The sequence below is a fragment of the Haliotis cracherodii genome, unplaced genomic scaffold (genome assembly GCF_022045235.1).
Source record: "Haliotis cracherodii isolate W230 unplaced genomic scaffold, xgHalCrac1.p SCAF_1, whole genome shotgun sequence".
Classification (NCBI taxonomy): domain Eukaryota; kingdom Metazoa; phylum Mollusca; class Gastropoda; order Lepetellida; family Haliotidae; genus Haliotis; species Haliotis cracherodii.
Window position 1 is genome coordinate 80788978 of NW_027266264.1, and position 23638 is coordinate 80812615.

The 23638-nt window shown below is 41.4% G+C and overlaps 3 protein-coding genes across 3 annotated transcripts; 2 read left to right on the top strand and 1 right to left on the bottom strand.

Moving 5' to 3' along the window:
• Positions 1–378: 378 nt before the first annotated feature.
• On the top strand, positions 379–6062 carry LOC139469594 (cys-loop ligand-gated ion channel-like). Its single transcript, XM_071251806.1, has 8 exons — positions 379–414; positions 1383–1511; positions 2072–2266; positions 2500–2757; positions 3249–3404; positions 4547–4726; positions 5408–5455; positions 5973–6062. The coding sequence occupies exons 1-8, from the start codon at positions 379–381 to the stop codon at positions 6060–6062; spliced, it is 1092 nt and encodes a 363-aa protein (XP_071107907.1).
• Positions 6063–12194: 6132 nt separating this feature from the next.
• Positions 12195–12866, bottom strand: LOC139457945 (N-acetyltransferase 8-like). The gene has a single exon (XM_071239291.1). It carries the CDS (start codon positions 12864–12866, stop codon positions 12195–12197), a length of 672 nt encoding a protein of 223 aa, XP_071095392.1.
• A 740-nt stretch (positions 12867–13606) lies between these two features.
• Positions 13607–21806, top strand: LOC139469603 (tubulin-specific chaperone A-like). Its single transcript, XM_071251819.1, has 4 exons — positions 13607–13759; positions 16971–17076; positions 18625–18711; positions 19399–21806. The coding sequence occupies exons 1-4, from the start codon at positions 13707–13709 to the stop codon at positions 19480–19482; spliced, it is 330 nt and encodes a 109-aa protein (XP_071107920.1). The 5' UTR covers positions 13607–13706; the 3' UTR covers positions 19483–21806.
• The last annotated feature ends 1832 nt before the right edge of the window (positions 21807–23638 follow it).

Genomic DNA, 23638 nt, shown 5'->3' on the forward strand with positions numbered 1-23638 from the left:
TTACCTTACTGTGAAAATGGATCCCAGAAATAAGATTTGAAAGCATTACCTTTCTGTCCAGGTGGGACGATAATCGTACCTGGAAGCTCCTCACTGTGCGGTTTAACCATCCACCCATATCATAACATATAAACACGCTATACGCAACACAGTGACCTTATATCATAAGATCATTTCTGGCATAATAACTATGGACAAAAGATTTATTTGACAATGATACATAACCCCCAGCTACTCCCTGAGCCTCTTACAGATCCTAATCATTTGTTGGCGCCTTAACGACCTTGTTGTGACACGTGATTAATGGCGGGCAGCGAATGTCGTGTATTGTGTCCGGTCCTCTGAGCCACTGAACATAACCTCCTCGTCTGAGGTAAAATGGCGTTAGATGGCAATGAGACTGATGACTTTATTGTGAGTAGTGTGGTACAGTGAAACCTCGTTAACACAGACACTCCGCCTTCCGACCGATTAATGTTTGGTAACACCTAAGGTTCGTCAGTCCGGAATAATGTTAATGCGGACATGTACTTTTGAAACGGTAACCTAAGTGTCAAGGACGTTTCATTGTATTTATAAGGTGTTCTGGGGTCCTTCTGGATGAATGGTATGTACACTTAAACTGTCATCTAGTACAAAGATGAGCTTCAATAGCTGAGACATTGTTCATTTTGCTTGGTTGTCTTTGTTGCTGTTTAGAGCCGCAGCAACCAACGAGTCTGACTCTCCATCCCGTTAGTCGTCTCTTACGACAAGCATTGGTTGCTGAAGACCGATTCTATGAACCAAACTTTGATGTAAATCAAATCAGATTGGCAGAAAGGACAAAGAACGAACTATTATGTATATGGTATTTAGGAGTCAAGTAAATCTAGACTTGTCAAATCACTGTCGACTTGAGTTGTCGTTTTTACCGTATTCTCTGTGGGTCCAAGAGACAGACTATTTCCAGCAACTATGGCTTCAAAAAGCTGCCTACATTCAAAACAGATATGTTATCAACCAAAAACACATCAAGCCCAATATCCCAGCTGCTTATATCTGTGTTTCTGTAAATATATATGTAATCTTAAAATACTTCTTAAACAATTGGCTATTAATTCGAAATACAGACTGAAATTAAATTCTATCTAAAATACAAGTACGCAATATTTAGTGTCACTATGTCGCTACGAAACCGTGTCTGTGGTTATGCATAAGGCTTTTGTTTTTGAAAAGGCATTGGTCAAAATGATTGGATCCGTTTTTTATCTAAGGTTTCCAAAGACTTTCACGTAAATCTCCCCCATCCGGATCTGTCTTCAACTGAAAAAACGTTTGTTCTCACACAAAACCAGTTTATACAGATGCCACTATACATACATTTATGTCTTCCACCACAGAGGCATGTCTCGTTGAAGATCGTGTTTCTGAAGATCAGCAACATCGACACCATCAAGGAGGAGTACTCGGCAGACATTTTCCTCTCAGCCAGATGGCGGGAACCTGCACTAGACAGAACCAACAAGGAGGTTAGTACACAGCAATCATCTTCCTCTTAGCCAGATGGAGGGAGCCTGCACGAGACAGCACCAACAAAAGGTTAGTCCTCGGCAGGCATCTTCCTCTCAGCCAGATGGAGGGAACCTGCACGAGACAGCACCAAAAAGGAGGTTAGTACTCGGCAGACATCTTCCCCTCAACCAGATGGAGGGAACCTGCACGAGACAGAACCAACAAAAGGTTAGTACTCGGCAGACATCCTTCTCTCAGCCAGATGGAGGGAACCTGCACGAGACAGCTACTAAAAGGAGGTTAAGTACTCGGCAGACATCTACCTCTCAGCCATTGAAAAATATGTTCCTCTATGTCGGGACATGGGGAGGTAATACATTGGAACAACCTGATCGTCATTTGTCAGCTCGTGCTCTGTCCGCGACCCTCACTGGGACTAGATTGGAAGGAATACGTTTGTCATTGCCTTTCTATCAACAAATCAACGTGTTTACCCATTGATCAGCACTATATTGTACAGAGAAGGAGAAGTAGTATTGTGGAAGGGGGTATTAGACATAATTTCCATTGTTGGCAGACCAAGAAAATCAACTGGGAGTCGTACTTCGACCCCAAGCTCAACATCCAGAACAACATCGGGGAGTTGAAGCAGACGACATGGCGGGAGTTGCAGACGGAGGCGGGAGGGGAGACGTATGTGATGGAGAGACGCCGCATCAAGGGCAAGTTCTTCGAGAAGCTGGAACTGCAGGACTTTCCCTTTGACATCCAAGTAGGTCTGAAAGAGTCCTGTGGATTTTTGTCAACCATGGAAAACACATGAACTTGCATCTATACATATCAAAATAATACCCCATCTTAACATACAGAACAAAGACGCCAATTATTAACCATTCTCGGTTATGCACCGAAAAAGATTCCATTTGGCGTAAAGGCTAAATAACGGTGAACATTATATGACATCTCATCTTGTCTGTCTGTCAACAGTCCTCGTTCTCTCCACAGGATCTCTCCATCCTCATCACCAGCGAATCCCCGCCCACTGATGTGGAGCTTATGGAGTTCAACTCGTCCATCAGCCACGTCAACGTGGACAGCTTTGTTGATCAGCAGGAGTGGGGGTTGTACGACTTCGTGGTGGGCGAGCAGCGTCTCACGCCCAATGAATACAGCAGCGTCAAGTACAAGCGTCCTGGCTTCATCTTCCGGTGCTGTGCAGTCAGGAGGGTCGGCTACTTCACGTGGAACATCATGTTGGTCATTGTAAGCATAGAGATAGTTCTCGACATCTATACACGATTACCCCAAAGACAAGGCTATTTCAAGCACGTGAACACCACGTAACCCGATGCCCAGGGTAAACCCATGGAAGTCTACATGTCCGCCAAAACAATTATTTGGTTTCAATTATGGGTAACTGTACATGTTCTGAAATGACACGTGTGTTTCTCAGGGTGAGTCAGTAAAAGCAATTTAGCTTTTCTGTAGAACCATTACACCTATGCTTTCAACATTTTACTTTGGTCAGAGGACACCACGTCGAAATAGATTCTGTTATAAGTTTGTTGGAGATATAATCATTTAATCAGTCGGTCAGCTCATGTCAGTGGGTGCATCCTCATCAGCAGTGACGTGGACCCTAGGAGGATCTTTCATCAGTCGTTTTGGCAAGCAAGTTCCATTTTTCATGGCATCATTGTCATTAATATATGAACTACCGACATTGTTTTACATTACACGTGTCCCATTTCCAGGCTATGATAAGTTCTCTGTCATTTGCCGCCTTCTCCGTTGACCGCGAACTGCCCCAGAGGCGTCTTCAGCTGTCCTTCACCTTGATCCTCACCATGGTGACCTTCAAGTTCGTGGCCTCGCAGTCAGTACCCAAGCTCTCCTATCTGACGTATCTGGTAGGTGGAACATGGCGTCTCTGTTTACTGTTCTGTTCAGAACCTGCGTGCGAGTACTGTTTCAGTTGTTTAGAGAATTTTAAAGCAATAGCTTGAAGCACATATACACAGTTATTGACAATTGAAAAAAAACAAGTTCATTCAGACATATCTGGAAGGTAAATTTTGGCGTCGGTGTACATGATTCAAAACGCTGATTCAAGTCTTTGGCATAGTATGAATCAATCAGTTGGAGTAGATTTGATACAATACCTACCAAAGGCAACTTTAGTAACAATTTAATCAAGTGAACAACCATGATTCTAATGAATGACGCTCTCGTTGTCTCGTCTCGGATAAGGCAACGGTCATCACCAAACTGTGTACACCTAATAGAGGCCAATGCCACAATAATATTGATACAGTCATGATGATGTCTCAGTCAGTAGTGTAAGTGGCATATTTCAGCACTTACTGGTAAACTAGTTTGGAAGTTTAATCGCTTGATTTCAAGTGGTCCTTGAAATTTTTAAGACCGTAAAGCTGAACTTTTTTCAATTAATTCTTGAGAGAAGACATTCACAAGGCGTCCCGCACTATATTGGCAGTTTTAAGTTTAGTTGATGGGTATGATCAATAGTCAAGGAGGAGACACGAGCAGAGTTGCGTCCGTTGGGCACGCCAGAAACCTATGATTATGGGCTCGAATCCAGGTTCGACCCGATTATGTTTCTAGGTTTGTCAGCACTCGTGGGTCCTCGTCCGTGCTCGTGGGTTTCACCAAAGCGTTAAACGTCTGAGACCTGCATCACTTCAGGCTATGCTCCCACTATAAGGGGAAACGCCGTGATATAACTGTACCTCTGTTCAAAGCGGAGACGAACTCAACTCACTCACTCGCTCAAACTCAAGTAGGTAGTCGAGAAAATCGGGGAAATGTCTTAACAAAATCATGACAGCGTTTTTAGGGTAGTGAACCTTTTGGAGGGTTACGATGACGATAGATAAAGGCTTCGAGAGGGTCATACATTTTGGTAAATTACTTTTAAAATATGTCTGTTCCATCCAACACTGTAATAAATGCCTCAGACCGAAGAGACGTCAATGTTTGGGATTTCTACTCCAATTGTATTGTAATCACATAACGTTCCATTCTGTCCCAGGACCGTTACATCCTTTTGTCGATGTCGTTCCTGTTCCTGGTCTGCGGTTGGCACGCTGTCATAGCGTTGTATAAAAGTGACGACGCCACGGCTGGCCTCATGGACTACTACGCTTTCATCACATTTGCTTGCCTTTATCTGGTCGGGCAGCTGATGTTTGTGAGCATCGTGGGGACCAAGGTGAGTTAGACGACGTCACATGGAGTAGACTGCACGCAGATAATACAGAAGTATGACATCGCTTAGAAGTGTACCCCCCTATGAAAAGGGTTTCGCTGTATATAATTAAATACACCAACGTAGAGTAATTCAGATTTGTATTTAAGTGGAATAGAAGGGCCGACTCATGTACGTATCAGGTGTTCGGGAGACGGCCATCCTTTGAGGCTGCAGCAGTTAAGGTGAAGGTCACGTCAGTTTGCCATAGTATTTAAGCCCAAAAGTTCCACAATACAATAAAATGAGAAGACTTTACTGGTTTCTATTTCTATGTGCCTACAATAATTACTGACTACAATACAACGTTTCTCACAATATCGATGACTGGATTGTCTGGTCCAGACTCGAATATTCGCCGTCATATAGCTGAAATATTTTATTGTTGAGTACGAGTGCGGCCTTAAGCAGCAAACAAACAAAACTATTATTAAATCCGTGCAATACCGCACGTGTAACAGCACGTGATTCGTGCAGAAAGGAGTTATTTTGTTCAAGGTGTTTCGGGACACACGCACCCTCCTCCACCAAACTCGAGTGGCAGTGGTAGCCATCTTACATGGTTATTGTCAACAAATCCAGGGAATTTATTTTGTTTATCTTTAATTATCAAATAACAAAACTCCCTTTGAATACCATTTTCAGTTCGTGTTGAAAAAAAGACAAAAAGAACGTATGGAGGAAGAATACCAGGTCAGTCATGTGTATATTCTTTATTTAGGGCTAAACTTGCGAGATCAGGGGATTATCTGTTAATATGATTATACAACGGGGACATTACAGCACAGCGTGACGTCATTGTATATAAACAGCCGGGGGAAATGTATACACCCCTGTTTGGTATGGGCTAAAATGAAACCAACAAGAAATGGATATTCGATGGTGATGTATTTGATACGGGTGTTATAGTTGTGTTTTGTACCTTATGTTTGCAGTGTTTCGGTGACTGTTTTCAGTCTGGTAACGTTTTGATAGCGTTTGTAATATTTTGATCAAATCCCATTTTCAAGTGTGTTCTTTCGACCGGCAGTTTTTTACCATTCCATACCCTCAGTGTGCGTTGGGGGTAAGGGCTAGTTTGTCCAACCCTTGTCAGATGTGTTGCTAGGTTGGATTTGGGATATTTTATTAGCCGAATTGATTATTGATGTTGGTTTGGCCTTGTAATCTTCCGTGAACTGATTTTATGCAAGTGTTATGTCGTTGACAGAAAAAACTGGAAAGTATGCCGACGTGGGATCGACCGCAAAAGCGTAAACGAAAACACAAGCATTTCATGAGCATCAACCCGTTCACATAAACAACATGTTGGCGTTCTGGGCTGTATCGACGTCACTGTACTCCGACAACGTTGTTCGTTGTTCACGCGATCAGCTACTGGTGTGTCTGGTCCAGATCCGGGTACTTACAAGATGCCACGATATAGATGCTCTAAACTACAGTTCCTCATAAAACAACATTCACCAACACTTGACCATTCACAATCCTGGGACCTGGGATAGTTAATCGGGAACCTCCTCTTGGTGACTTATCTCCATCGTCGATGCTGTCGTGACTTGAATTATTCATATAGGCTAAAGTATCGCCTGTGTGATATTGTATTTTAACTGACTTTTGTTAGATTGTGAAACCGTGATATGGTGTACAAATAGAGTATATGAAATAAAATAAAGACATCTTCGGCCATTAAAGAGTTTGTCTTTGTTACCATGTCAACATCGTGGTTCCGGAACTGGACCACGTCGCCAGAACGATCTGTCTGATCCTTGCTTCCTTGCGGAGTGGTGCAACTGTTTATTGATTTGCACATGTATTTTTTATGCAATTATGCAATCTGTGTGTTATATACGTATAACGTATATCTAAAGTAATATAACACATAGTCCATGCGTCAGACCAGATATTGGTACCACCTGGGGTGGCCAAATCTCACTATGAATTTTGGAAAGTCATATATCTAAATGGGGTGGGGGGTGGGAATCCAATGTGATGCAGGACTGTGGGGAAACTAGCGAGCACGGCTTGATGGGGGGGGGGGAGTCCCATGTGATGAAGGACTGTGGGGACACTAGTGAGCACGGCTTGATGGGGGGGGGGGGGGGGAGTCCCATGTGAAGCAGAACTGTGGGGAAACTAGCGAGCACAGCTTGCTGACAAACTAAGAATCACAATCAGAGCCAATCGGGGACCGACGATCACAGGATTTGTAACGCTAACCTATGGGACGCATCTCTTGTAAGAAGGATTATCATGTCATTCACCCAGGGTCAGTACACGCTCTTGTTTAAAGCATTGTTTTATACGCCAGCAATTCCAGACGCCCCTTTCATAATTGATCCAGCCATACAAACCAGTGCTTAATGATAAGAGCAACGTTACAAGCCACTGGCGAAAACGATGATACGCAATCAACCAAGTCCGGTCGCTTGCTTCAACTTTGTCGCATTATACAAGTAAGTATGTTTTTTTATGGGAGATGGGATTGGTTGAGTTACTGGGCAACAAATACAGATACGTTGATATCTCTCTGATCACCTCAGTCCCACGGGACTAGCATTAGGGGGCTTTCCTACTAGAGTTTCTTTGACACAATCCGGCGCCGGCTCGAACCCCATAAATATTGGGATTGCCTAAAAGTCGGGCCAAGAAAAGTCGGGCCGGGCCGGGTCAGCGGGTAATACTAAAAATGGATTGCAGAATAATAAAACGAAACGCGCATATCTAGGCAGATCTCAAATGTCCACAAACGTATAGTTTTGCTCATTTAATTGAGTTTGAATAACAATGCACCTTCAACAATGTAATAAACTGATGATTATTACTACATACCGTGAGTCTAGTAGAAAAGTCAGTGTCTTGACTGTGTGTATTCTTTGATTAGAATGCTTCTCACCGACCTTAGCGTGTAGGGGTGTGATGTCCTGGGCAGGAAACGACAGTGTTTTGACTACAAATATTGCTCCATGTCAAACTGTGTACCTAACTATCACTAACCATGAAAACAAAGGTGTTGTTTTCCATCAAAACCGGTTTATACCATATACGGTTTACAGTGAACCTATACAGTATCACCACTAAGTCGATAACCGGGTCATTGTGCAGCTTGCCCGTGAACATCCGGTTTAGAATAGGTCTTCAGTGACCCATGTTATGGTTGATGCATGTCCTCGAAATCAAATTGCGATGATTGATGCTCATGGTGTCAATCACAGGATTGTCTGGCCCAGATTATTTACAGACCGCCATCATATATCTGGAATATTGCCAAGTGCGGCGTTCAACAACAAATTAAACGAACTACTGTATTATGTAAATCCATGCTGAATCGCAGTTGCGAATATTATGTAGTTAAAGGAGTATGCCGAGCAGGACTGAATGGCGATGAGACATTCATTGCGACAGTACCGTCTCCATTTAAGATGTCCTTGGTATATGCCCATGTAGCTCCAAATATTATGAGTGTCGGGTTCCCAACAAAACCCCGTGAAGATCCGGGTTAGAATTGGTCTTCAGCAGCCTATACTTGTCGTCAGAGGCGACTAACGGGATCGAGTGGTCAGGCTCGCTGACTTGGTTGATGCATGTCATCGTATCCTAATTGCATGGATCGATGCTCATGATATCAATCACTGGATTGTCTGGTCCAGATTCGATTATTTACAGACTGCCGTCATACAGCTGGAATATTGTTGAGTGCGGCGTTAAACAACAAACAAAACGACAACAAAAGCTAGCCGCGAATAGCTGATGGTACGTTAAGGAATCATCACTCATCAACATCGACACTGTCTTAATACTATGCAAGAAACAGTTTTGTGTTTTAGTGTATTATTATCGAGTTAACATACATTCGTTCAGTTTGTCCCAATATCAATGATTGTCTAAATCACCATGGTTACCGATTAATGAGTGTGATCTGCTGAACTGACATCCTCTCTTCAATAATATAGTATTGTGTATATATATATATATATAAGGTTATCGATTCGTGTACCTACACAGGTAGTTGGGTTAACGCTACTAGATTCCGCAGTAAATGGGAGAAACACGCCTTAATTATGTAACCACGCTGCGCGATACATACACATTAGAGTCAGACCCGTGAAGATCCGGGGTAGAAAAGGTCTTCAGCAACCGATGCTTGCCGTAAAAGGCAACTATGCTTGTCGTAAGAGGCGACTAACGGGATCGGGTGGTCAGGCTCTCTGACTTGGTTGATGCATGTCATCGATTCCAAGCGCGTGCATGGATCGATGCTCATGTTGTCAATCACTGGATTGTCTGGTCCAGAGTCGATTACTTACAGACCGCCGTCATATAGCTGGAATATTACTGAGCAGGGCGTTAAACAGCAAACAAACAAACATTTGGGTCAGGGCACTGTGACACTGACATGTCTTCAAACTGAAATCAAGCAGAACGTTTTTTGAATGGTTGCAGAAATGTTTAACCGTTATGTCACTTCAGAAGCTCCAAGGGAAAAACAGGACTGCAGCATCCTGAGCTTGTAAAGAGCTGATCAATGAGAATCGTTGGTTGGACTTTGGGTCACGGGTTTGTCTGTGATTATTATTCACAAGTCGCTAGTGATACACCTGAAATATTAATATTGCTGTATTTAAGAAATAAACGAGTGGGAGTTGTTTTTCCAATAAAACACTACATGGGAGCAGTCCCGAGTGGTTTATTCACCTGGCAGTGTTTTATTGTACGATAAACAACGACCACAAGTCGCTTGTTTCTTTTATGAGATATCAACGTTGTTTACGGCCTCTTTAAGGATGATGATAAAATGTACAAGCTTTAAAAATAGTTACCCTTATATAAATATTGATGACTCTCTCAGTAGAATCCGAGAAGTCCAATTTAGGCACAGGTGAATTTTTCCCGCATATTCTCACAATCCTCATGTCGATTACCTGTACCTTTTCTCCCAATACCGATTGTCATACCTCTCCCGCTGGATGCGATCGTTCGGTCGCCGTGTTTATCTGCCTTGCCCAGCTACATCCATGGGCAATAACTCACTAGACACTCCCCTCTCAAAAATAACCTCGTCCAAAATACCACGTCTTCAAGTTGCGAACGCATGTTCGAATCTCGAGAAATGACGTCATGACAGAACCATGCTTTATCTTGAAATAAACCACCCTTTGTTCTTCATTGTTCTTTGCGATATATAGCGTAGTTATCTTATATAAGGCGATAATAAAATTCACGGAGAGATTTTCAAAAAACATGTATCTTGCCTTGAAGACTTTACATCAACTACGCCATAAAGTCAGTTGAATATTTAGTGATCTCAATGAATGGCAGCAGTTCTGACAAATATGCAGATGTGTATAATGTTGGCAGTGACAATGAAAGATCTGATCTATCCTGATTATCATCATCTTCCCGAGGCAAGAGAGTGAACTGACTGTAAAAGTCCAGTTTCCACCCTTGCCGAACTAGGCTGGTATTATGGAGTTACATTTTGGCTGGACTAACGAGTCTATGCATAGTCCAATCAAAATCGCGCAACGAAATCGAAATCCGGTTCGTAAACTGTCGCGAAGATTTCGGTCGATTGCAGGATTTGCAAAACATGTGCACAGCCAAATCGTTGTCAACAGATATTTTCCAAACATGTTTATGTTTTTAATAAAGGTGCTCGCGTGATTTGATGCACTTAGCGATGTAAGACCCGTTTATCACAATATAGACCTTGATTATGGATCAGATCGTCTTGACTGGGCGCCACCGTTTCGTTCGAAACAAATGCAAGTGATGGAATGTGATTGGTCCACAGGAGAGGCTTAGAAGGGACATAACTCTAATAACGACTGGTGGCGCTACGATCGAGTCCGGGAATTCAAGCCAAGTTCGGCAAGCGTGGTAACTGGACTTTTAAAGTCAGTTAACTCTCTTGCCTAGGGAAGATGGCTTATCGTGATCAAACCCCAGTGTGTCTTTGCGGTCGTGTCACAATTGAACACACCAAGCAGTCCATCTGTGGAAGTAAGTCCTACTCGGCAGCCAAAGTGACATGTCCCAATTTCCTTCTTGTACAAGCATTTGTATATTGGGAAGCTATTCTACACGGGAACATACTGTGATGTAAAGGTTCATCGACACCAACCTGGCCTCACGCCTCTTTTGGCATTACCACGGACATGAAACTTCTGTGAACACAAGGAATGGGATTCACACACAGAACACAGAACGCTATGCCAACGCCCTTAACACTGCTGCATGCTGGTGGGTTTCTATTCTATTGACACTGCACATCTGTTATTGTGAATTTAGTAAAACATCTCCTTGAACAGATTTTTTTTTCTTTTTTATATGAATGTGGCAGCTTAATTGGGGGAATACTGGCCCATGTAGTCGCCTGCCATTTAGAACCCAGCGTACGGGCAGACCAAGGATCGCAATGGGCGTGAATCTTAAACTGCGCATCATCAGCAAGGGTCAGTGCAGAATGGTTCCAGTGCCGTGTCCCAATATATCAAAAACACATAGACAAACACCAGAAATCAAGCCATCTTCTCATTTTATAGCAACAGAGGCTTCCAAACATCTGCCGTCTCATAGTTTCCAATACATAAATAGTTGAAGGTAACAAAAATACACATCGCTTACAATAACAACCACACTTTAACAGTTAAAACAGTTCTCTCTTGTCAGATGCAATACATGTAGATGAACTCAACAAGTGTGCTAAAGCCTCACAGTGTGTAAAAGCACATGCTGCACATAAAATGACATGCAGTGTAGTTGATGGTCGTGTGGATTAATAAAACAACATGGTGTTAAAGCATGGCCCCTTTGTACATGGTATTCATCACAGGAAGACATTGAGCTGCTTTGGTGACAACTAAGACCTGGCACCTCAATAAAATGAACAGGTTGCAACCAGTGGGCTGTAAAATTCATTGACTAAAATACACAAATGTCATACATGTATTGAATAATGCCATGGTTTATATACGACAGCACCATTGACATACAGGAAGGCAATATGAACACAGCATGGCAATGTCAACATTACAGTATCGAAGAAGTTGAGTTTGATGTAATCTCAACTGACAACAACGTTCGTCTGCCATATATACTCTCTCTCTCTCACACTCACTCACTCACTCACACAAACTCTCTTTTAATCACAAATGAGGTACATATTACCAGGACGTGTCCTGCCTCAAGTTTAACCCATATTTCACTCATTGCATGCAACCCTGTAAATGTGATTGCAGATACAGTGATAAGTAACAAGCCATACGTCCACATTGATACATAGTACATAAACATTATGAAATGATAAATAAAGGTTTTGAATTAAATACAATGCCATGTTATCATTCAAACAAAAACGTACGTCCACACAATACAAACGCATCCATATGTAGCTGATGGTGTCTGTGTAATCAATTCAGTATTGCTGTGGGGTTCAGTTATCATTCAGTTCGTATTCAAACTCATATGTCCACACCGATATCAACCCCAGGAGATATTTATACGGTCTATAGTCCACCATTATAAAGCCCAGTCTCGTGTAGAGATTCCTCGCAGGCTGATGAACCTCCGTCGTTATCAGCTCTATCTTGTCGTAGTGACGTTGTTTACAAAATGATATCGCCGTTGAAACCAGCTTCTTGGCAATACCTAAGCGTCTGAAGTTCCTTTTCACTGCCATTCGTCTCAGCCATGCTACTTTACGTTCTGCGTCACCAGCCGTTTTCTTCACAATCCCAACAGTTCCTGCAATCTCGCCGTTAACCTCGGCAATCCAAAAATTGTCGTCTTCGTCACGGAAGTAATTCTGTCGTGCATTTTTCATGTCGTCATGGGTCGGGCCATACAGGTAGTACAGTGTGCCAATAAAGCTGAACCCATACACGGCACACCCATAGATAATAAGAGATATTGTTACCGCTAGGAAGGAATGTAAAACAACTCCCGCAACAAGGGCAACAGCAGAAGCGAGTTTGATTGACGCAGGTCGAGAAATAGCGATCTTAAAAGAAGGGTAAAGATTACTGAAGCTTGCCTCTTTTAACACCTCCCATGTGCCTGAAGCGTCTTTTTCTGTCCATTGTCGAATATGCACACCTGATGACATTGGTTAGGATAATACAGGAGAAATGAAGAGACAGGTGTTTTTCATGTCCTTCCTATTGAACAATCAAAACAGATGTGTGGAGAGCTCACTTCTCGTCCAACAAGCACATGCCGGAAGTATACCTTAGTTACCCGCGAACCGCACTGCGCATGCGTGACATCGTAGACTGGTTTCCATATTTTCTGGCTCGGTTGGTCATTTTGGTATCAACGGGAAGATTTAAATATATATATGAGTAAATGTCTAATGAGTCATCAGGCTTTATAGATGGTAACTTACACGTATACAAAAAATACACTATATACATAGGCAGAATATTTGATACATGGTCTCTGTACAATATTTCCATGAAGGTTTTCGTTGCCAACATGCAGGCTTTCGTTGCCTAGAGGTGGCGAAATTATGTACATTTTGTTGTTTGAACAAGATACTAAAACCAAATCTAAATTTAAATCATTTGCTACAATTTGTTTTTAAAAGATGTGCCATTACAAAAGTGGTGTTATTGTTCTTTGACTATGTTGACACACTAACAAACGCTGCCGTGCATCGAGTCAAAATGTCATCACATTTGCTACACCGGAATCCTGTCTATTAATATCTGTAAAAGCGCATAGATGATAGCGCGGAGAAAAAACATAACCGGTTAAACCAAGTACGCGACGAATTTCAACGCTGATTGGCTAGATTTCTGTCCGTGACCGGCGCCTCTGACTATGAAGAGCTATTTCCGTGGAAAGGAAACAGCCCAGTCACATTTCTCAGCATTGCCGGTCGCGAATAACATTCGAGCGTGCATTTTGAATAACTTAACTGACAACTCAATAAATATAAGACACGATGGCTGACCCGAGAATAAGGCAAATCAAAATCAAGACTGGAGTCGTGAAAAGGCGAGTATTAACATGTTATCGTTCTTTTCTTATCTATGCAGCATGATTCAGATGTGAAATGTCGCGCGTGTTTACACATGACACTCGCCTGGGGACCCGCGCATGCTTGTGTATACCCGAGGCTCACTGTCAGGAGAATGTTGGTGATTTCTGTTTTATTTTCCGTCCTGTTTGTGATAGTGTCATTGGCCGTAGCGATGTGTGAGATCGGATGCAGACCGTATCTACGACAACACTAGTAGATGATCTCCAACGTAGCAAGTTTGATTCAAGTCATTCTGATCAAGTCTGTTTTGTAGGTCTCCATGACAACTATTAATTACAGCCATTTTCCTGCTGTTCATTATGTTTGTGTGATTTTACTGTCACTCAGTCTCAGTCCCTCTACAATCTACATGCAGAAAGTATGACCTGGTGACGCGTCTCTCTGGCAGCTTCTGACTCATCCATCCATCTACCTTATCTAGAATCAAAATGATGCATGTCTAAATATAAAAATGGTTCAATCTGCTTAGCATGACAGTGTATTCTAATCATTGTTTTTTATATTCAGAGGCTTTACAAAGTTGAGTGATTGCCATGGTTACCATGTAGTCTGATATGAATTAACTTTCTTATATATAAGGCGAGGGGCTGGTACAAGCTATCCAACCTGATAAATATCTGACCCCAGCTCAACCCAAATGTCACTCCAAGGCAAAGGCATCAGGAGTGCACTTTACCAGGTGCACTTTTTCAGATCCAGTTAGATCTAGCACTGTAGGGACTCGAGTGCATTTTGCCGGCTCGTCTAATTAATGCGGTAATTTAGCCAAAGCTCTACCACTGGACCATAAGTGCTTTCCCACTTCTTCATCATTGCTTTCCAGGGGCGGTCGGGTAGCCTAGTGGTTAAAGCATTCGCTCGTCAAGCCGAAAACCGGGGGTAGATTCCCGACATGGGTACAATATGTGAAACCCATTTCTGGCGTCCCCTGCCTAATATTGCTGGAATATTACTAAAAGCGGCACAAAACCATACTCACTCACTCACTCATTTCTTTCCAACAGTGCATATCACATAATTAGGCTAATATCAAAATCTCCTATAATGGCTGCTGAAATAAAATTTGCAGATTTTTTCAAGATGATTGCTCTCATAGTGGTGCGAGGAGCAAAGTTGTAGATATATTTAGATATGGGCATGCTGTGTACATGGTATGGGAATACTTGCAGGCATTTACCTAGACCTACCCAGAGGCTGAATATGTAGGCACTGATATTAGGCCACAACTTTGCGGCGAATTTCAGTAAAAATACCTTAATTGGAATTAATTTTTCCCACTTCATGTTAATATAGTTATAAGAAATAATTTGCTTTATGAGGTTGACTTATATTTCACTGATGACAGGACCAATAAAGAGAAAGTGCCCTTATTGTATTGAATGCAATGTTAAAATACCTCTATACATCAGAAAGTAATACCAGATGACCCCCAAGCTTACTTGCCTCAGCTCGCCTTTTTCCGTTTCTGACTGGGTGGTCAGGCTCGCTGACTTGGTTGAAGCATGTCATCGATCCCAATTGCGTGGATCGATGCTCATGATATTAATCACTGGATTGTCTGGTCATGACTCGATTATTTACAGACCGCCGTCATATGGCTGGAATATTGCTGAATGCGGGGTAAAACAACAAACCAACCAAATCTGACCCAGTGACCACTCCATGGGTGTAGGCTTATCATGTGACCAGACTTTTCTCTTGGTTGTAAACAAACTTACTCTGAAATAAGAACAGTTAGGCCTTATGCAAGCCTTCGTTGCACTTTACAGTTTACATGTTGTCCTGCATCATTGTACGGATGTGCTACTACAACTGTGACAATGAGATGCATGACAATATAGCTTCACACATCAAAGTGACTGTATCGCCAGCTGTCCGTTGAGCTTCCACAGCACATGGAAGATGAATGCGCAAGAGGAAATAGTTTTCCACTTTTTAGGATATTTTCTCAATGAAAGATAAACTTTTCATGTCATATGTATATATAAATGTGTAGACTCGTCCGAAATAAAACAGAAACACATGAATTGACTGGCCGCAAGGAACTCTGGGTAGGAGAGTGATTGGGATTATACACATGATACAACCAAGGCATATTTATATTGTGATGTAGGCTTTGATAATCACTGGCTTCTTATCTAATCTAGCTGGCAATTTGTATTTTGTAACTCGGCCATAATAAAACCTAAACCTTTTAACAAATGAATGATGCTCTGTGCAGCACTTGCGTTGTCGACTTTCCTGTGCGGAGCTCTCTTTGTTTTGGCTTGAGAATTGAATCGGGCATGTGACGTAACACTCTTAAAGATTTTATAACGCACAGAACCATCGACATACTGCCCCAGTAAAACAATCCCACTTTTGCACAAAGTAATTATGTTTGTCCATTTTGCATGCCATGGGTACTTAGTTTGGAATCCTAGATAAATCCATGACGCCAGCAGACAGCTTCAAGGACCACACAAACATGACAAACCCCTGAACTGTGAACTTGCAGAATGTGACATAGTACATGAAGTATGGATTATAGATTCACATGGCTAGACATGGCCTAGTCCTGAGAGAAGAGAATATCTAAGAACACTCCCTGTTTTCTTCCCAAGTCAGAAGATACACATAATACAGCTGAAGGAGTCATTGTCGGCACAGGTACTTTTCTGTATACAAAAATGTTCCCTAACCAATGAGCAAAAACAGTTCTTTAGGTATTCATCACTTCCTTTGTAACAAACCGCAATTAAATTTGACATGGCAGTACTTATGAGATTCATTCCAGCGTATCATACAAGAAACGATCATACACAGTGACATACGTACAATAATCTAATATTCCTTGATGCACACGTATTCAGGCAAACCGGAACTACAACAAGAACCAGTTTCTGTTTTGGGCTGGGGAATATGGACTCGTCCGCTGTTTGGGGTACCAAGTGCGTTGGTGCATTCTAATTTTGGCTTGGGAACATTTTTGGATACAGAAACCTACCTGGGGTACATTTATGTAGTACCAGTGCTAACTATGACCCATTCAGCCATAATGCAACCACCTATTGCTGAATTGGCAAACACGTAACAGTTGGTGCACACTCATCGAACTAGTAGTAAGCAATGAGTGTGTTGTGTTTGATGTTGTATTTGTGATTAATACTGTGGTTTCCGATACAGACTGACAAAAGAGAAGTCGATGTACGAGAAGGAGGTGGAGACGCAGGAAGCTCGGGTCAACAAGATGAAGGCCGAAGGGGTCGATGAGCATGATGTCAGGAAACAGGTGAAGTTGCATCCCAGGCCATTCTGAGGAATACGATGGCTTGCCCCTACCGGCAATGACAATTGAAAGATTTTCAACTCTGCCTGCCTCTCATCACTTTATTGTTCCCAAGTACCATGAGTACAAACGGATGAATAAATTTCCTTTTTATATATAATGACGGGGGGATATAGCCATCAGTATGTCTGTCCGTCTGTCTGTAATCATTGTTTGTCCGGAGCATATTTCCTAAACCGTACAAGCTAGCTTCACAAAACTGGGTACACTTACCAATCAGGCTCAGTAGTAGTGCCTTTTGCTATTTAGAGATTTTAAGAATTTTTTATTTTTGTCGTTACCATGGAAATATGATGAACTTAGGAAATTTGAGGGTACTCAGAGACCCTAGGAAGCTCCTTCATTGCTAACCGTGTCTCCAACTAAATATGTTTCACAGGCTTTGATACCCTGTTTGGTATTCACTGGTAAGAGTCCTGGGGTAGTAGTTAGTTTGCAGTGGGGGTGGAGTTGTTATCCCCTGCTATAAAGTGGAAGTGGGATATAGGAATGGGTCATGTTTGTCCGTCATATTTCGTTTCCGGAGCAGAACTCAAACCCATGAGAGACATCTTAACCAGACTTGGCACATGGATAGCTCTAGTGGTGAACTGGTGCCTTTTGATAGTTTGGGATTTTTTAAAAAAAAGTATTTTTCGAGTTTCCATGGCAACAACTTTGACTTAGACTGAAAATGTCAGTAGTGCTCATTTCCGGTGCAGATCTTGATAACCATACAATATTTCTTGCCTTGCAGACAACCGGACATGTCATATTGGCGGGAGATATGAGTATTTCATGCTTGTTCTGTCATTAATTTATGGGGGGCGATCGCGTAGCCTAGTGGTTAAAGTGTTCGCTGTCATGCCGAAGACCCGGGTTCGATTCCCGACATGGGTACAATGTGTTAAGCCCATTTGTGGTGTCCCCCGCTGTGATGTTGCTGGAATATTGCTTAAAGCGGCGTAAAACCATACTCACTCATTTATTTATGTACATATAAATCATTAAGCATTGTCTGTCTATAAGTCTTTGATTCAATGTATCCTGTGTTAGAATGTCCCCAGCATCCTGTTCTGGTCAACTGAGGCAACCAAATGGTCATGCTCAGTGATTGGTTGATATTGTATCATTGTGCCCCATTGGCATGAATCATGGCTCGTAATATCAATCACTGGATTGCCTGTTCCAGGCATGATTATGCACAGACTGCTGTCCTATAGTTGGAACATTGCTGAGTGGGACGTTGAATAGCAAAACAACAATACCCTTACCTTTCCAAACTTGACTGGGGGCGGTCGGGTAGCCTAGTGGTTAAAGCGTTCGTTTGCCACGACGAAGACCCGGGTTCGATTTCCGCCATGGGTACAATGTGTGAAGCCCATTTCAGGTGTCCCCCCACCATGCTATTGCTGGAATATTGCTAACAGCAGCATAGCCACACTCGCTCACTGACTCACTCCAGACTTGACAGACATTGTGGGATGTGTGTGACGGTGATGGTTGTTACAGATGGAGGTGCTGCAGGAGTCACGCGTCATGATCCCGGACACCAAGAAGAGGCTGAGGACAGCGTACGATGAGCTGGAACAGACACTGGTACGTACATCTGTAACAATCAGTAGGAATACAGTAAACTCATTATCATGATTATGATTTATATATGGCTGGGAAAATGATGGGCCTGGTATCAGATCTAGAAATGTTGATCCATGGACCCTAGGGCTGGGATGATACACCAACTGTGCGATCTGATATGTATCACGATATTTGTTTCACAGATAATTTTGTGTGACTTGTTTGAGTTTCTGGATAATAACCGTTGTATATTTTTCATCAAAACTTGGCAGATATATCAAACAGATCCTGATGTTGTGCGTTTGGTTTTTGCAGATTTTTGGCATTTTTATTTTTCTTGATTTCCATGGAAACAATTTGGACTTGTCATCGTGCATGCATGTCATCGTATTCCAATTGTGTGGATCGATGCTCATGATGTCAATAACTGGATTGTCTGGTCCAGATTTGATTATTTACACACCACCATCATACAGCTGGAATATTGCTGATTGCAGCGTTATAAACAAACAGAACACAAGGTAATGCTGAAAGATTCTGAACTAGGGCATAATGACACTTGATCTGAAATACTGTTGTCACAAGATTAGATTTGATTTTGTCAAAATAAGATCGGACACCATCTTGTATCCAGGCTGACAAAATAATAGGATTATTTGCAGATGATTATCATGTCAAACAATGAGTTTTGTATGTTTATCCTTACAGCAAAGAGAAAGTGATCTGTCAGAAGCAGAGGAATTCGGCCAAGCCAAGAAGATCCTGGAGGCAGCACAGACAGCTCTAGCATAGTATTGTCCTTCAACTGTCTATGATGAAGCAGAAACTTTACTTTACCAATGCATGCTATCCTGTGTATGAGTAAATGGCAGACCTTGTCTGTCAAGGGGCTGCATTAATACTGATACGCATGTAACGTCTCCATACTGTCGGGCTCACGGATACTGTAATTACATTTGGCATTTGGTGTATATGAAGCTCATTCTTAGCTTTAAAAATCTGAATTATTATTGTGATCATTATTTTATTCAGGGGAGAAAACTCTTCAGAGCATGATTTCATCACTATGTTGACATTCAGTGTTCAGAGTGATTGATGCACTGTGGTTCCTCTCCTCATATTTTGCATATCCAAGAAATATTTTTAAACATAAGGATTTTCAAATTTTAGCATAAGCTGTTGAAAACAAGATCAGAAAATTCAAATCCAAATTAGAAACATTTTTAATGTACATGATGTATGACAAATGTAATGTTCATCAATACACCTAAGGAAACAAACAAGATAGCACCCTTTCTATTTGAGGAATCATATTTCCCTAAGCACTGACCTTACAAGATATCTATTGTTTTCTTTTGATTTGTGCTAATTACTGCTGGTTTAGTACATGCTGAAACTGGTAGGCCATCCTGGTCTCTTTCTCAACAGGGGGCACGGGGTGGCCCAGTCGTCTTAAGCACTGTGATTCGCTGTGCAAGGAGTTGCGCCCCTTGGGCACGCCAGAAACCTATGATTGTGAGTTCGAATCCCGGTTAGCCCCGATTATGTTTCTAGGTTTGTCAGCACCATACTCGTTCTAGTCGGTTTCACCGATATGGTAAACGTCTGAGACTTGCATCACTTCGGGCTTTCCTCCCACATTAAGCTGACACGCCGCGATATAACTGGAATATTGTTAAAAGCGGCGTTAAACCCAGCTCACTCACTCTTTCTCAACAGCATGCAAGTTGACTGTACATCATGGCTAGTAGGATGATTACTGTTATTGGCTCTATGCTTGTAAATAGTCTGTTTTGTTATATACTTGTTATGATGAAGGACTGTATTTGCCTGGGTCTGAAAGTATCAAATCAATATCTCACTCTAGTGATGCAACACTTGATGTCTGAACTACTTTATATCTGCCTAGTGATGCTATAACCAGAATTCATCTCATCTCATCTCCTGGTTGTGCCACTCTTAATGGGATTCCCCCTATCTATCTGTATCGCATGTTAGGTGGTGCTTACATCCGTCATGCTCAAAGTGTGTTGTACTTGATGTTCCTGTGCCTTGCACTTGAGACACCCACTGCCCCATGCTTGTGGAAGGGGATGATGATGTGTGTGACCTGGCTGTGGATGTTGCTACTGACTGCCGGTTTGCGATTCAGTATAGTTGCATAATGTTAACAGACATTACAACAATGGCAGTGATGAGATAAATGATTCAGCTGTGGTATGTCTGTGAAATTCTTGTGTTAGGTGTAATACTGTCTTCGGTGTGGACTGTTACAAGCTAGAGTATGAATATTTACAGTATACACCTTGAAACTGAAGTCAATAGAACATCTACATCATTAACCTCACTGTGGCAGGCTTGTTCACCACAATCAAATGAGTCATGCATGCAATTGGCTTCTTTCCCAGTGTTCCATGTTAAGTTCTGCATTTCCCTTCTTCATGGCCTTACTCAAATTGTCTGTATGTTTTAGATGTGTTTTGTTTGTTTGTTGTTTAACACCGCACTAAGCAATATTCCAGCTATATGACAGCGGTCTGTAAATAATTGAGACTGGACTAGACAATGAAGTGATTTACATCATGAGCATCGGTCCATGCAATTTGGGTGCAATGACATGCATCTTCCAAGTCAGCGAGTCTGACCACTTGAACCTGTTAGTCGCCTCTTATGACAAGCATAGTCGCCTTTTATGGCAAGCATAGTCACCTTTTACAGCAAGCATGGGTTGTTGAAGACCTGTTCTCCCCCGTGTCTTCACAGGTCTTTAGATATGTAAATCAATAATCTCTTGTAATGGCATTGTTTGGATTTGGATGACCTATCGCAGGAGGCAAAGTTTCAACTCACCGAAGGATATAATTTGGCATTTAGGCCTTTAAGATATTAGTCATTACATTACCCTCGTTGCACCCACATTGTGTTTAAGACCACTCAGTTAAGTTTGCAAGAGTGTGCTTCAGTCCCCTGTAAGGCTGACTAGTGTCCCTGTTATGACAACCCTCCTTGTTGGTCATCAAAATGTCAATGTCTACCCATATCAGATCATGTCAGCATGTGTTTCTTTTGCATAAAATGTATGACAAATCAAACAAATAAACTTTTATTCAAGTGAATGTGTTTTGTACAGACAGAGGTATCACAGCCACTGCTCTTACTGTATGTAAACAGTGCAAAATACTAGGCTGAAAAATCATACTATTCTGTATTCACAAAACAAACTATTCTGTATTCACAAAACAAACTACTCTGTATTCACAAAACAAACTCTTCTGTATTCACTAAACAAACTCTTCTGTATTCACAAAACAAACTATTCTGTATTCACAAAACAAACTACTCTGTATTCACAAAACAAACTACTCTGTATTCACAAAACAAACTATTCTGTATTCACAAAACAAACTATTCTGTTTTCTTTAAACAAACTATTCTGTATTCACAAAACAAACTACTCTGTATTCACAAAAAATTACTCGGTATTCACAAAACTAACTACTCTGTATTCACAAAACAAACATTTCTGGATTCACTATGAAAATGGAATATTATTTGATCTGTGCAAAGTCATCATAGACTCATCACTCAGCTCATGTGTTCTGTTTTCTTACAATACTATTAATTATCATAAAACATCTTCTTTTTAAAAAACAATATTAATTCCACTTGGTACAGTGAAGGGACATTGATAAACAGGCAGAGCTTACATAAATATCTCTCCCCGACAAAATTCGAACAAGCAGCAGTAGTTTAATAATACAGTAGTATAGACTTGGTATTAAGTCATATGTGGTACATCAAGGGTAAACAGTTGTTAGTGAGGTTTATATAAGAGTGTGTGTTCAGACAAATCTTTTGCTCATAGAGAAGTAATGATATACAGTGTCAACGATATTCAGCAGTATTTCTTTATCTAGGCTGACGGTACCAAACAGGACGGTTCTGAGGTTATATCCATGAACACAATGATAGCTTTCGGATCTAATCTCAGTATAATTTGGGCAAGTTAATAGGCAGTGTAAAGCACTTTCGTTGAAAAAAACATGAACATTGAGCATTATCGCAAATAAATCTTTCAAAGTTTGTGACCGTTCAGATCACTACATCCTAGTCTTAACTTAAAGTGGATTATCTGATTTATGCGTGAATCAATATTTTTAAATATCAGGCACTTCTGATTTAATACACTTATACAGTCTTTTAAAGGAGCGGCTTCTCTCAGAGTAGAATCTAGTACATTCCAGGCGGAGACTGGAAGGTAACAATGATTTGTTAGATAATTCAGTTCGGCAATTAGGCTCATAGTATTTGTTTGTGTTACGTGTTTCATAATGTGGGCGATCCAAGGTTGTTACAGGTACCATATCACATAAATAACTTGGCGCTGTCACACCTTTCATTTTATAAAAAATGCATAATTTGTGAAAGCGTCGTCTTTTAGCCAAGGAGGATAGACCGGTTTCGTTATTTAATTTTGTATGACGTGTGCCCCTCACGGCACCACATATTGTCCTGAGTGCATCTAGATGTAACATTTCTAGGGACAATTCTTGACCCTTGATGCAATTTATTCCATATATGGTCGCAGTAATCAAACAAGGCTAATATGAATGAACAATGGAGCGTATGTTGACTGTCTGTTCAAACGATATTTCAGACTACGAAAGCAATTTATCAATGGGCTAACCTTGGCAGTTAGATTTTCAATATGGCTATGCCAATGCCATTCACTTTGTAAAGTTATGTAGCTATTAACATTCTTTATTTTGACATCTGGGTACATCATTCATAAACAGATCAGGCAGGACAGTGACGTTACGTTTTCTTGAAAATTGAATTGCTTCTGCTTGATCGGGATTATATTTTACTTTCCAAGTTTTAGTCCATTGAGAAATACGTTCCAAATCATGATTAATTGAAATACTTGTTGATAATGGATCATCAATAA

Bases quoted from the DNA above. Each gene is read 5' to 3' on its own strand.
- LOC139469594 (XM_071251806.1), top strand. From the start codon at position 379: ATGGCGTTAGATGGCAATGAGACTGATGACTTTATT. The intron at 415-1,382 runs GTGAGTAGTGTG...CTTCCACCACAG, and splicing joins ATGAGACTGATGACTTTATT to AGGCATGTCTCGTTGAAGAT. The intron at 3,405-4,546 runs GTAGGTGGAACA...ATTCTGTCCCAG, and splicing joins TCTCCTATCTGACGTATCTG to GACCGTTACATCCTTTTGTC.
- LOC139457945 (XM_071239291.1), bottom strand. From the start codon at position 12,866: ATGTCATCAGGTGTGCATATTCGACAATGGACAGAAAAAGACGCTTCA.
- LOC139469603 (XM_071251819.1), top strand. From the start codon at position 13,707: ATGGCTGACCCGAGAATAAGGCAAATCAAAATCAAGACTGGAGTCGTG. The intron at 17,077-18,624 runs GTGAAGTTGCAT...TGGTTGTTACAG, and splicing joins AGCATGATGTCAGGAAACAG to ATGGAGGTGCTGCAGGAGTC. The intron at 18,712-19,398 runs GTACGTACATCT...TTATCCTTACAG, and splicing joins ATGAGCTGGAACAGACACTG to CAAAGAGAAAGTGATCTGTC.